Source organism: Octopus bimaculoides, chromosome 2 (genome assembly GCF_046866305.1).
Source record: "Octopus bimaculoides isolate indiv1 chromosome 2, ASM4686630v1, whole genome shotgun sequence".
Classification (NCBI taxonomy): domain Eukaryota; kingdom Metazoa; phylum Mollusca; class Cephalopoda; order Octopoda; family Octopodidae; genus Octopus; species Octopus bimaculoides.
The window spans coordinates 32679191-32693723 of NC_142929.1; the positions used below are offsets into that span (position 1 = coordinate 32679191).

A 14533-nucleotide genomic window follows, 5' to 3' on the forward strand; every position below is an offset into this window, starting at 1 on the left:
ATGTAGGATTATAATATTCATGTTATAAAATAATAATAATGGTAGTAATAATATAATGCTATGTTAATAAATTAAAATGTGTCAATCGTAAATCTCCATTTCTTTTTTCATTTATATATATATATATATATATATATATATAATGAATGTATATAAGTACATATGTATGTGTGTATATATATATATGATCAATAAATATAAGTATATATGTATTTGAGTATATATATATATATATATATATATATATATATATAATTATATATGTATGTAGGTGTATGTATGTATATATATATATATATATATAGTCATTTAATTCAATTGTACCTGCACTGAATCAAAGAGTTTACTATGATTGTTGACTCTCTTTAAAACATTCCTCTTGAAACAAACAAGTAAACTAGAGCAGCGGAGAATAATGGTCCTTCTTGACTAGACACATAGACTGATGATGTTTTATTCACCAGTTTGTGGCTCTAAACATTTCTTTAGCTCATCAAACATTGGAAACAGTTGATTGATCAATCAAAAGTGGTATTTCATTGGTCTATCGAAGTTTGTAAATATTCCCTTGGTTTATGACTTAAAACGTCAATTCTTTGTTGGTTTTGACATTATTTTAAAGACTGTTAAGCAACTCACTTGTAATGCTTTTCTTTTTTATGTTCTAGCAGAAAATATAAACCTACACACACACACACACATATAGTCACACACATACAAAAACAGATATATGTTTTACCCAAAAAGCTGAATTACAATTAAAAAAATTGGTAGGTGTTATTGCCAGTAATATTACACAAGTGAATTCAAAGACCTAGCCTCGAATGATGTAACAGGGCTATTAATAATGACAACAATTTGATGGTTGCAAACATTTCATTGATTTGTTGATAGTTGTAGACATTTTATTGGTCTCTGGGTGATTCTAGCCATTTGATTGTCTGAACATTGCTCTGATCATTTCCTTCCTTTATGGATGGCTAAACATATATTCATATTTCTACAGTGCACCAGCCAATATTTTTGTACATATAGTAATGATATTTCTATAGCATATTTTCAATGAGTTTCTTTGAGTATTGAGACTTGTCAGTGTGAGCATTTTGTCAATGCTCACAAATGTTCGTGCATTTTACAATTCTGTTTATAAATGTAGTCTTTAGATTAGTTTGCTCATGGCTTTAGGTATATTTATTTTGATATTGTTATATCTTCAACTGTTTCTCTGAGTTTATACGTATTTATACATGTGTGTATACTTGAGAGACATCACATCATCTTTTTTCTTTCATTTTGTCTTCTTTTATTTTCTCCTAGACATTATTCTACTTGATATGTTATTTCAAGCTCTAAGTGGACAATTATCAATATTTTAGTTGCTGTATTAAAATCAATGAGAATATTTTGCAACTTTCAAGTTATATATCATACATGTTATGGTTATTTTCAAAGCTACATTGTTTCAGTCATTTTTGCCATCTCTTTGCCACTACATATAATAATCACATTGGTTGGTAATCTTTAATTGTTTTGCTAAGATAGCAGTGTTAAAAAAAGAGTTATGGTGAATATAAGGATGATTGTATCAGGATTGTTCTCTTTAGACAAACCATAAAGTAAAATTACACATGTAAGCTTGTAGCATATAGGACTGACTTCAATATATTACAGCCTAGCAGAATGAAAATTCGAAATAATTTAAACTTAAACCTGCAAAGCTGTCAAACTTTGGATCTTGTAAACCACTCAGTATAACTTTATTAACACAATCAAGGCCAACTATCATTCTAATGGCAATGAATAATAATAATAACGATAACAATAATTCAACTCTAGGCACAAGGCCTGAAATTTTGGGGAAGGGGGCTAGTTGATTACATCGGCCCCAGTGCACAATTGGTACCTATTTCATCGACTCTCAAAAGGATGAAAGGCAAAGTTAACCTTGGTGGAATTTGAATATGATAATAATATTGTAACTTTAACATCGCACTATCATCTTATAATCAAATTACTTTTTAGAACAAACTTCTAATTGTCTTATGTTTTTACCGACATCCTCTAGAACAATACTTTATGCAAAACCAAAAATATGGCTCCCTAGTCATAACACCAACTTGAAGTCTTTGGCCGAGACTTCAAAGCAAAAGCCAAACATATAATGATAATAATAATAATAATGATTGAAATTTTGGCACAAGGCCAACAATTTTGGGGGAAAGGGTAAGTCAATTACATCAACCCCTGTTCTCACCTAGTACTAATTTTATCGACCTTGAAAGGATGAAAGGCAAAGTTCACCTCAGCCAGATTTGATTTCAGAATGTAAAGATGGACAAAATGCTGCTAATCATTTATCCTGGTGTTGTAACAATTCTGCCAGCTCACCACATAATAATAATGATAACAGTAAATATAATAATTTCTTTCATATTGTCTAAAACCACAAATTTCAAAGAGGGGTGTAGTCAGTTTATTTAACCCCAGTACTTGAAGCACAAGTATGAAAGGCAAATTTCAACAACAGCGTCCAAAGATATAAAAGCATTGAGACATAACTGTGTATTGCAAAGCATATTTATCCAGCACGGTACTGATTCTGAACCATCACATGTCTAATAATAATTAATAATAATAATAATAATGACTAAAAATAATAATGACAACAGCATTAATAGTATCAAAAACAATTTCAATAATAGAAGAAAGGAAAATGTGAGATAAATGTGAGACAATACATAAGGAGCAAAAGAAAATGACACCTATATACCAATGCTGGATGTAGTGCCAGAGCATGCTTACTGTATATATTGTGTTAATACAGTGCTAAATGCATGTCAACAAAATAAAATTAAATGTAAAACAAAAGACTTTATATATATATATATATATATATATATATATATATATATATGTGTGTGTGTGTGTGTGAATGAATGTGTATATTATACACATTCTTTTGCTGGATACAGGCAACTAGCTGTGCATATATATATGTATATGTATCAAAAGTATATATCTGTGTGTGTAGAAATATATATATATCAAATGTTTATATATATGTATATGTGTGTGTGTGTATATATATATATATATATATAGAGAGAGAGAGAGAGAGAGAGAGAGAGAGAGAGATATCAAATGTATATATATATGTGTGTGTATATATATTATAAAATGTGCATATATAATTGCTTATATAATGTGTCTGTATATATACCAAATTTACATATATATATATGCATGTATGTATATATATATATATATATATATATCAAATGGATGTATATATATGTGTGTGTGTATAAATATATGATGTATATTATATATATGCTATATAGATATATCAAATGTATATGTATTATATGTATATAGTATATATTATATATGATATATATATTATACATAGTTATATGATATATACTATACACATATATATGATATATATTATACACATATATATATCATACATATACATATATTATATATATAGTGTATATTTTATGCATATGTATATTATATATACCTTATACCCACACACACATACATACACATGAGAAAACATGTTTAAATACATATGTATGATACATATGTATTTTAGTGTTTATATCTGGATTGCTCCAAAATGGAGTCCTTTATTGGAGTCCTATCTCATTCTCTATTTCCTCCATTTTTTCTCCAATATTTAACTTATTTTTGACATGACATTTACTTTAGCAATGTTTCTATAAATAGACATTTTTCTTTTTTTTTTCCTTTTCCATTTTGCATCCTAAAATGATTTCGTCAATTGTTTTTTGTTTCCAGTGTTTTCAATTTTTTGTTCACATTTTGTCTGTGATATAGTGAATATTATATATTTTTTTAATTTAAGAATGATTTAATTTTTTTTTTTCGATTTTATATTTTAACTTTTTAAATATTTTTTACTAATTTTTTTGCAATAAATCTGTGACAAAAACAAATTGAAAATTAAAAAAAAAAGGAAAAAGGTTGGGCCATCATGACCGTATACGGTTGCGCTTTCTAGAATTTATACTGATTCCTTGACATGTATTACAGCAGATTTGGTTGACGAAGACATGCTTGCAGCGACCTCTTTCCCTGAGCTTGCGACATAAGTTAAGATTTTCGTTTTCAGGTTTCCCACATTTAAAAGAATTGCCTGTTAATAAAGAAAGAGAAAAGAATATACAGAAATGGTCTTAATAAATTAATTAAATTATAAATAAAACAGTTTTTGTTTGAGGGTCAGAAGGAAATGTTCTAAATTAATTTCAATGATTTTCAGAAAAAGAAACACAATTAGCTATTACTTTCTTAGTTGTTTTAAATGATTTGATGTAAAAAGCAAAATTTCAAATGTCTCTTCACTAGATTTGATCATTCATTTAGTTATTATTATAATAAGTATAATTATTATTATTAAGGCAACAAAGTCAGCAAGCTGACAGAATCATTAACACACCAGGCAAAATGCTTTGTGGAATTTCATTTGTCTTTACATTCCACTGATATCCACTTTGCATTTCCTCCTTTTGGGGTCAATAAAATGAGTACCAGTTGAGAATTGGAGTCGATGTAATTGACTCCTTCCCTTCCCTAAACTTACTGGCCTTTGCCAAAATTTGAAATCATTATTATTAAAGTAGTACACTGGACAAATTAACTTAGCAGCACTTTACATTCTGAGTTCAAATTCTACCTAGGATGACATTGCCTTTCATCCTTTTGAGATTGATAAAATAAGTACTAGTTGAGCACTGGGGCTGATGTAATCATCTAGCCTCCCTCTCCCTTAAAATCCTTAAAACTGCTGGCATTGTGCCAAAATTTGAAACAATTGTTGTTGTTATTATTATTATTATCATGAGAGCAATTCATGTCATCAAAGTGACACTGTGGTAGAAATATACAAAGCCCAATATACCCATCATGACTACCCGTCTGATAAGGGTACACCAGGCACATGCATATGTGTGTGCGACATGGTGATCTCATATCAAGATAAACAGCACATTACCTTGCAGGTAGGATCCCGTTGGAATTTTCTTCAGGTCGAGTAGCCCATCCCAATCAAAAGGTCTCTAAATAAGGTTTGTTTAAGGGTGATGAATAAAACACCAATTTTTCCAGGAGTGAATTATTCAAACCACAACGAATTCCTCCCAACATGGCTATGATACCCTCCCACTACTCCTACTCATGATCAGAGATGCACATATCATCAGCCACTGATGGACATGCTCAACTAGTTATGGTCAGGCAACTGACAAGCAAATCTGTGGTACTACACAGAATATTTGTTGTAGCCCATCTTTTATAAGGAGACAAATCCTGTGCTTTATAACACTCCCAATTAGTTGAGATCAGAAGCCATGAGAGCCACTGCCTGGTATCAACATTTTATTTGAAAGGTAAAGTTTCTAAACTAGATAAGGAAATACAAAAAAATGTAAGATATGCAGATATTCACTTGATTGCTCTTTTTTTTTTAAAAAAAAAAAGGGTAAGAGCATATTACATAGTTTATCTCACATTTCACTTTGTCTGAAAATATGGAATGGTCATAGCTGAAATGTCTTTGATCATAGAAATTCAAAATGAAGAGAAATCTTAAACTAAACAACAGCAACAACAACAAATTTAATATCTTCCAGACATTGAATAAATTCAGGCAAAAGGGTATTAGTTTCTCACGAGACACAAACTAAGGAAATGAGAAGCATAATACCTATTAGCTTTATCAGCATACAATTGAAATACAGGCGTAGCTGTGTGGTTACAAAATTAGCTTTGAAAATGCATGGTTCCAGGTTCGATCTCACTGCAAGACACCTTAAGCAAATGTGTTCTAATATAGCATTGGATCAGCCAAAGTTTTCTAAGTAGAACCAATAGGTAGAAACTGAAAAGTAGCCTACATACATGCATGCATGTATGCATGCATACATACATACATACAAATCTGCGCATAAATACATATGCACATGCCTAGACATGAAAATATATACATAAAAACGCATCCATAAAACAAAAATACAAATCTGCGCATACACTAACACCAAATACTGCACACACACACACACACACACAAATACCTAGATGATATTGATAAAAGTTCCAATGAAGGAGCCTTGAATCTATGTTAGAGTCCGGCTCTTTCTCTATGGACAAGAAATACAGAAATGAAACTGATTGATAACATACATACATACATGTGTGGTTGGGGTACATGAAAATCATCCTGAAAGTTCGCATTCACATCTCCTGATCAAAGGAGGTTTCTTTGTTTACAATTACCACCAAGCAAAGACACGTGTAGTTTCAGTTTTTAGTGTGCAAAGAGTAGTGGAATAAAAAAAAAAAGATACCTTGGAAAACAGGTATGGATTGCCAAAAGGAAGACCATCGAGCCATAGAAAATCTACCTCAACAGATTTCATCTGACAGCTGGTAGCATGAAAAAATGGACACAAAACCACAAAAAGAAATAAAATGGCTTCAAGTGCAGACTGAAATTACTTCACAATCTCGGTTTTTGCAGAATCGTAGCTCTTACTCTGCTCGCATATGTTTCCTTCCTCAAGAAATATTGATTTCTAATACTGACACACAAATCTAAAAAATACTTCTAGTGAAAATATATAATCAATTGAATCTGATACAAACTCAGTACATGTCTGATATATTTTGTTTGCTTTTGAGGCATAATATCTGAAGTCAATCATAATGGGGTTTGAAACTTTGAACACAGAATGTGGAGAGATGAAATTGAATACAATAAGACATTAATATAGCATTCTCTCTCTCTCATTTCCTTTTCTACCACTCTCCTGTAATGATATATTATATAGGGTGGTAGGAAAGACAGGTGCAGACATAACTGTCTGCTTAAGAAGTCTGCCTTGAAGTCACGTGGTTTCAGGTTCAATTCCCAAGTGTGGCACCTTGGAAAAGTGTCTTCTACTATATTCTCAAGCAAAGCAATGGCTTGAGAGTGAACCTGGTAGAGAGAAACTATGAGGATACCCTATATATATATATAAGTATATATATATATATATATATATATATATATACACACACACGTACATACAGAGTCCACCCAAAATATATATACAAGCTTCAGGTAAGGTAAAACATGTATAAACATTTTCATTCAGTGTTATGGCAGTTTGATAAAACATTGAAGGAGGTATCTGTATTTATAGAGGTACTTATACAAGTTAAATATTTATACAGATTTTTCCTTTCCTGAACTGTGTATACATTTTTTTGGCATATTCTGTATATATTCATTCTACAGAAGATAAAGGAATTCTTGAATGCAGGATGGCTGTGAAAATCAAGTAAATACTCTTTAGAAGATGGAAAAAAATTGGCCAGCAGGCATCTATAGAGAAGTGAACTCAATACCTTGTAAACAGGTTTTAGAAGTGCTGAGTGAATTGATATTCTACAGAAAATAAAGGAGTTCTTGAACACAGGATGGCTGTGAAGACAGCTTAGAAAATCAGGTAAATACCTTTTAAAAGATGAAAGAAAGTGGCCATCAGGCCTCTACAGAGAGAATATACACACACACACACACACACACACACACACACACACACAACCACACTAATAACTTAGGAGTGAAAAATTTAGGATTCTTGGTTTTCTGTGAATTAATTTTGATAAAACTTTTCTCAGTTGGTTTGCACACTATGGCAACACCATCATTATGTTTCCATTATTTTGTGTAATGTCTTTTCTTTTTTAATTCAGATTCTTCAGTTTTTGGATGAACCATGCTAATAGCTTTTGAATGGAAATAGCCCATCTAGACATTTTATTTCAGAAAATGAAGGGTAATGATACATATTAAGCATACGTTGAGTATATATCTAACAGAAAACCATAATAATATTCTAACATTTATTGACATCATGAATTATTTATCCACATGAGCACCAAGAGAAAAATGATCCGATTGCGAGACCTCCAAGACTGTGAAAGCTAGAGATCTAAGGAATATTGGCCGTGAGTTACAAGGGAAACCTGGACAAACAAGCAAAGACATTTTCACCATCTCTGGAATTTCTCATGTACCAAAAATCACAAGAAATTGCATCCTCAAGACCATGGCTTCCATGCGAAAACTGCCTCCTCACAGGAGTTTGTGGCTTCAATGGCTCCCAAAAGTACATGACATTAGACTTGAGTTGTGTTCTGTTCACCAACCAAACCAGGGCAAACCTTGACAAATCTGACAGTTTGACAAATGGTTGAGACTGTTTTGGAGATGAGCATCACCAATATTTATGACATCAACAATAGTATAGAGGAGTCAAGTTGTGGGCTGGTATCATTGGGTACAGACTTGTTGGCCCAGTTAGGGTGTCTGAAGAGGTTAAAGTGACCGCAGCTGCCTACTGCAATCCCCTGAAGGAGGTCTTAGATCCCTGACTTGATCACATACAGCTGTCACTTCTAAAGAATCTCATATTCGTGCATGACAATGCTCCCTCCAACTCTGCTAGAATCACCCAAATATTCCTAGAGTCTAATGGCATACAAGGTGAAAGGTTGATGGTGTGGCCACTAGCATCTCCAGATCTCAACCCTGTCGAAAATCTTTGGTCCATCATTAGACAAAGTGTTTATGCTGATGGATGCCAATTTACATCAAAAGATGTCTTATGGACGACCATCAAAAGCTGTTGCAGAAGCAGTCTTGCCTGCTACTATTAAGAAATTGATGGATTCCATGAGTAACAGGGTTTTTGAAGTTCTCCCTCGAAATGGTACTCATGTAGCTAAATAATTCATTACATCAATAAATGTAATAATATTATTATGGTTTTCTGTTAAAAATATACTCAATGTATGCTTAATATCTATCATTACTCTTCATTTTCTGAAAAAAATGTCTAGATGGGCTATTTTTATTCAAAAGCGTGGTTCACCCAAAAACTGAAATAAAAAGGAGAGGACGTTAAACAGAATAATGAAAACATAACAATGGTGTTGCCATAATGTGAAGACCGGCCGGGGGGAAGTTTCATCAAAATGAATTCACAAAAAAACAAGAAATCCTAAATTTCACTCCTAAGCTGTTATGGTTCTGGGTATATGTGTGTGTGTGTATATATACATATATATGTATATATATATTTGAGTGTTGTGTTTGTCCCCCAGCACCAATTCACAACCAGTGTTAGTTTGTTTACATCTCCATAAATAAGTACTTCAGCTACTAGAATAAGTATCAGACTTAAAATTAAGTACTGGAGCCAGTTTGTTCAACTAATTTCCTTCAAAGATGTGCCCCAGTGTGGCCACATTCCAATAACTGAAAAAAGTAAAAGACACAACATACATACACATATCTATACATATATATATAGATTCTATAGGAACTAGAAGCTGCTTAGATTGGTGCATGGTATGTGTGGGTGTGTGTGAATATGCATGAGTCTACAGAGATTGACGTTCAAAGCTACAAACTCAGTAACAAACAACACTAAAAACAAAACTAATTATAAATAAAGACATATGCAAGCCCCATGCAGCTTAATTACCAAGCAGAAAAGTTGACAGTTTCTGGTTACTAATCAGAGAGATCATTTAACAAAGCTATAGTAAAGACCTTGGGAAAAAATTTACTCGTTTACTTTGTTTCATTCATATTAATTAACTTGTTCATATTTCTATTCTCTCAGACCACCTTATCACTCACTTTCCCTCTCTATCTTTGTGTGTGTGTGAGAGAGAGAGAGAGATACATGCTTTATCTCTCTCTCTCTTTCCTAAACATATCATCCACACTTCCTTCTTATTACTTTCCTCATCCATCTTTACTGTTCATTATTGTAGTAAATACAATAATGAACAGTGAGAAAATAGCTCAGCTACATCTTTTTTTTTTCTCAATTACAACTGTATTGAAAGAAACTGCTAATAAACGTCGTCATCATCATCCCCACAACCATTACCATCTTCGATAACTATCATTACCACCACCACAATCACTTTCTTCATCATTATTATTACTTTTAAACACACATGTAAAATGTATACAGCTAGCTCGCTTCAGCTTTGTTTTATTTAGGTCTCGTTCGTTTGCTTCGGAGAGATTAAAAACTGTGCAAATGTATCTGTCTTTCTATCTATACATACATACACACACACACACACACACACACACATATATATGTATGTAATATATATATATATATATATATATATATATATATATATATATATATATATATATATGTGGAGGCGCAATGGCCCAGTGGTTAGGACAGCGGACTCGCAGTCATAGGATCGCGGTTTCGATTCCCAGACTGGGCATTGTGAGTGTTTATTGAATAAAAACACCTAAAGCTCCACGAGGCTCCGGCAGGAGATGGTGGTGAACACTGCTGTACTCCTCCACCACAACTTTCTCTCACTCTTACTTTCTGTTTCTGTTGTGCCTGTAATTCAAAGGGTCAGCCTTGTCACACTGTGTCACGCTGAATATCCCCGAGAACTACGTTAAGGGTACACGTGTCTGTGGAGTGCTCAGCCACTTGCATGTTAATTTCACGAGCAGGCTGCTCCGTTGATCGGATCAACTGAAACCCTCGACGTCGTAAGCGACGGAGTGCCAACAACAACAACAACAACAACATATATATATATATATATATATATATATATATATATATATATATATGTATGTATATTGCATATGTGTGTACGAGTGCATGTGAATCAGAGAGATAGAGAGGTTTGCATGTTCTCTTTCCTCCTGCTTTTGTTTTTCTTTAAATTATACTAATAAAATAAGGGCCAGCCTTGGCCTTCAGTTTCTATATTGCCTGTTTGGTCAAACGTGTATGCATGTACATATTCACAAAAACATGTGTGCTCCCACATGTGTGCACTTGTATATCTTTACATACCTGTTCATGAACTGCTATGTTTGCACACAGATATATTTTTTCATATATAACTGTACACTTTTGTGATCTAAATGCCTCTAAAGAATGTGTGTGTGTGTGTGTGTGTGTGAAGGCACATGGCTTAGTGGTTAGAGTGTTGCGCTCATGATTGCAAGATCATGAGTTCGATTTCCAGACCGGGTATTGTGTTGTGTTTTTGAGCAAAGTCCTTCATTTCACGGTGCTCTTCAATCATTTCATCATCTGACATGTGGCACATGGTGCACCTGTACAGGTAATGTCAATTTGATGAAGGGAGTGATCTTATGTGTACACAAACATTTGATCACTATAAAGAAATCATCTGTGTGGTTGTTCGGTGAGAAATTGCCATACACACATACGTCATCTAATGACGAGAGAGTCCATGATATACATATATATATATTGTGGATGGATGGTGATAGCTCCATAAAGAAGTGCTGATTTCTCAAAGCAGATGGAACAAGTGGAAGTGGGAGACCCAGGAAGATATGGGTTGAAGTACTGAAGGACAACTTTAGGGCACTGAACATTTCAGATGAGGTGACAAAGGACTGAGGTGCCTGGTGCCTTGCTGTACTCAGGAAGGCCTGTACTCCACAGCAGAAGAGTTAAGGCCACTCCCCCTGGTGAAGACGATTGACCTGCAAGAGTCCTGTGCTGGGGCCACATAAAGAATTTGTGTGGTGCTATGTAAAAGCACTCAGGACACTCTATAGAAACCATGCCAAATCAAACTGGCGCTTGGTGCAGCTCTCCAGCTTGCCAGCTCTAGCCAACCCATCCAACCCATGCCAGCATGGACAATGGACGTTAAATGATGATGACAATTATATATATATCATCATCATCATCATCATCGTTTAACGTCCGCTTTCCATGCTAGCATGGGTTGGACGATTTGACTGAGGACTGGTGAAACCGGATGGCAACACCAGGCTCCAGTCTGATTTGGCAGAGTTTCTACAGCTGGATGCCCTTCCTAACGCCAACCACTCAGAGAGTGTAGTGGGTGCTTTTACGTGTCACCCGCACGAAAACGGCCACGCTCGAAATGGTGTCTTTTATGTGCCACCCGCACAAGCCAGTCCAGGGGCACTGGCAACGATCTCGCTCGAAAATCCTACAGGAGCCAGTCAGGCGGTACTGGCAACGGCCACGCTCAAAATGGTGCATCTCATGTGCCACCCGCACAAGAACCAGTCCAGGGGCACTGGCAACGATCTTACTTGGCTTGCCGGGTCTTCTCACGCACAGCCCATTTCCAAAGGTCTCGGTCCGTAGTCATCGCCTCGGTGAGGCCCAATGTACGAAGGTCTTGCCTCACCACCTCAGCCCAGGTCTTCCTGGGCCTACCTCTTCCACGGGTTCCCTCAACTGTTAGGGTGTGGCACTTTTTCACGCAGCTATCCTCCTCCATTCTCACCACATGTCCATACCAGCGCAATCGTCTCTCTTGCACGCCACAACTGATGCTTCTAATGTTCAGCTTTTCTCTCAAGATACTTACACTCTGACGGGTATTCACATTGACATTACACATCCAACGGAGCATACTGGCTTCATTCCTTGCGAGCTTACGTATGTCCTCAGCAGTTACAGCCCATGTTTCACTGCCATGTAGCATGGTTGTTCGTAGCATGGTTGTTCGTATATATATATATAATTATGTGTATTTCTTCTATCTTAATGAATAAAAATTCTTCTGATAGAATAAATGTGTTAATAGAGATCAATGTAGCAAAGAACACAAAATAACTGTGGTTTAGTTCCTGTTTTTAAGGCAGGAACTCCTTGAAATTTTGGGTATTTGAGTATATTTAAGAATTTAAGGATTGGAGAAAACGCATGTAATAATTGCATACTTTATTCCTACATATGTTTCAAAGGATTACAACCTGTGTGATCCATAGGGATCTTTGATATTAAAATTGTAACCTTCTCATCAGATATATATATTAATTACTGGTGAAGGCCAGTTTATAGGGTTACCCTGGGTTTCTCGACAGCAAGAAATCCAGAGTAACCAGCCTTCACCAATAATTAATATAGACTGCTCTACTTCTTAGAGTGTGCTGCTTCTCTGGATTTATGTTTTTCAAAAAAAAAAACGATTCTATATATATTGTTGTATTTGGGGATGGTCATGTTGCCAGTTTAGCCAATAAAAACACACGCACTATATATTTGGTGTTAATTTGCTTCAGCTTTATTTTATTTTTTGCATTAATCGTATTTTGGCCAGACTTCATTCATCACACTTTTGTGACCTCATCAGTGGTCCTTTGTTTTTTTCTTTCTTATTTGTGTCTTCCTTACTAATGATCAGCCATTTTGTATTCCTATTGTCTGTCTTTATTTGCACATGCGTATACCTCCATGTGTGTCTATGTTTAGTAAGTGCGTGTGGGGTGGAGTGCCTGTATTATCTGTATCCCCTATTTATACACATTCGTTTAATTTGCTTATATTTATTATGTTCATGTGTTTATACCTACTTATTTTATTATTCTTTCTTTTTTTGTATTTAATTTAATTTTGTTAACGTATATAGTTATTTAATTCCATTTGTTTATCTGTGTATTGTATTCTATTTTGTTCATATTGTTATCAGTTTATGGGGATCTTATTCTGTCATATGTTGTGGTGTGTTGGGGGTGTGTACTAGTGTTCCATTCCAATTTCCTATTCAGGCTAGGTTTATCTTCTATTATATGCATAGCTTCAGCAATTTGTCTAAGCGTTGCGTCTGTTCTATATGTAGACAAGATTTTAACTTCTATGTTGTTGAGTGAGCTCCCGTGTTCCTGCTCGGCGTGCTGGTACAGAACCGATGAGTTCTTCACTTCCTTAAGTTCCCTCCAATGTTCATTTACCCGCTCTCTTATGCTCCGTGTTGTTTCCCTACATACGTCGTTGTCTTGTTACTGCACTGTCCCTCTGTACATCTTATACTATAGACTACATTTCTGGCTTTACAGTTTGTTTGTGGGCTAAATCTACATACAATACAGTTCCTATCAGTACAGGGGGTTCTACTAAAAGGGTAGGTTCTACCGCTTAGAGATTTGATAGGGTTGCCTGGCCTTTCAACAACCTTAATTCTTAGCTTAAGTTTGTCTAGGGCCCTTCTAAAGTGGTATGCCAGTTCGCCTCTAGGGGTAGTGTCAACGAACATGACACACTGATATTTGTGGCTATCATACCATGAGTTGGCCTTCCCTATTTTCTTTTTAGTCCTTTCAATGGTGTTCCATGACTTGCTCCTATAGAGTGGGCAAATCCCATTCTTATCATTACGTATGATAGTTTCAAATTTCCTCATGGCTCCTTTGTATACTCTGATCCTTTCTTTATGGCTGTAACCTGAGAACTGCATGTGATGAACGAAATGTTCTAAGTGTCTCTTTAACTCTGTAGGGTCACACATGCAGGACACATTTCGCATTACTCTGACGAGGTCTGCCATCATTATATTGAATTTGGCATTGTCCGCGATAGCTGAGTTCCAGTGGATCAGGTATTTGGAGACCATAGGTTTGGCATAGTATGAATGAAGGATTCAGGTTTTATTA

At 34.7% G+C, this 14533-nt stretch overlaps 1 protein-coding gene across 2 annotated transcripts in view; it reads right to left on the reverse strand.

Annotated features, from left to right (window-relative positions):
• Positions 1-3859: 3859 nt before the first annotated feature.
• The window catches only part of LOC106871710 (A disintegrin and metalloproteinase with thrombospondin motifs 6), a 294912-nt gene continuing 284238 nt past the window's right edge, over positions 3860-14533 (reverse strand). For both annotated transcript variants that reach the window (XM_052976060.2, XM_052976057.2), the window contains one exon: positions 3860-4165. In XM_052976060.2, coding sequence (XP_052832020.1) covers positions 4002-4165 — 164 coding nt within the window. In that variant the 3' untranslated portion in view covers positions 3860-4001. The remainder of the gene's footprint in view (positions 4166-14533) is intronic.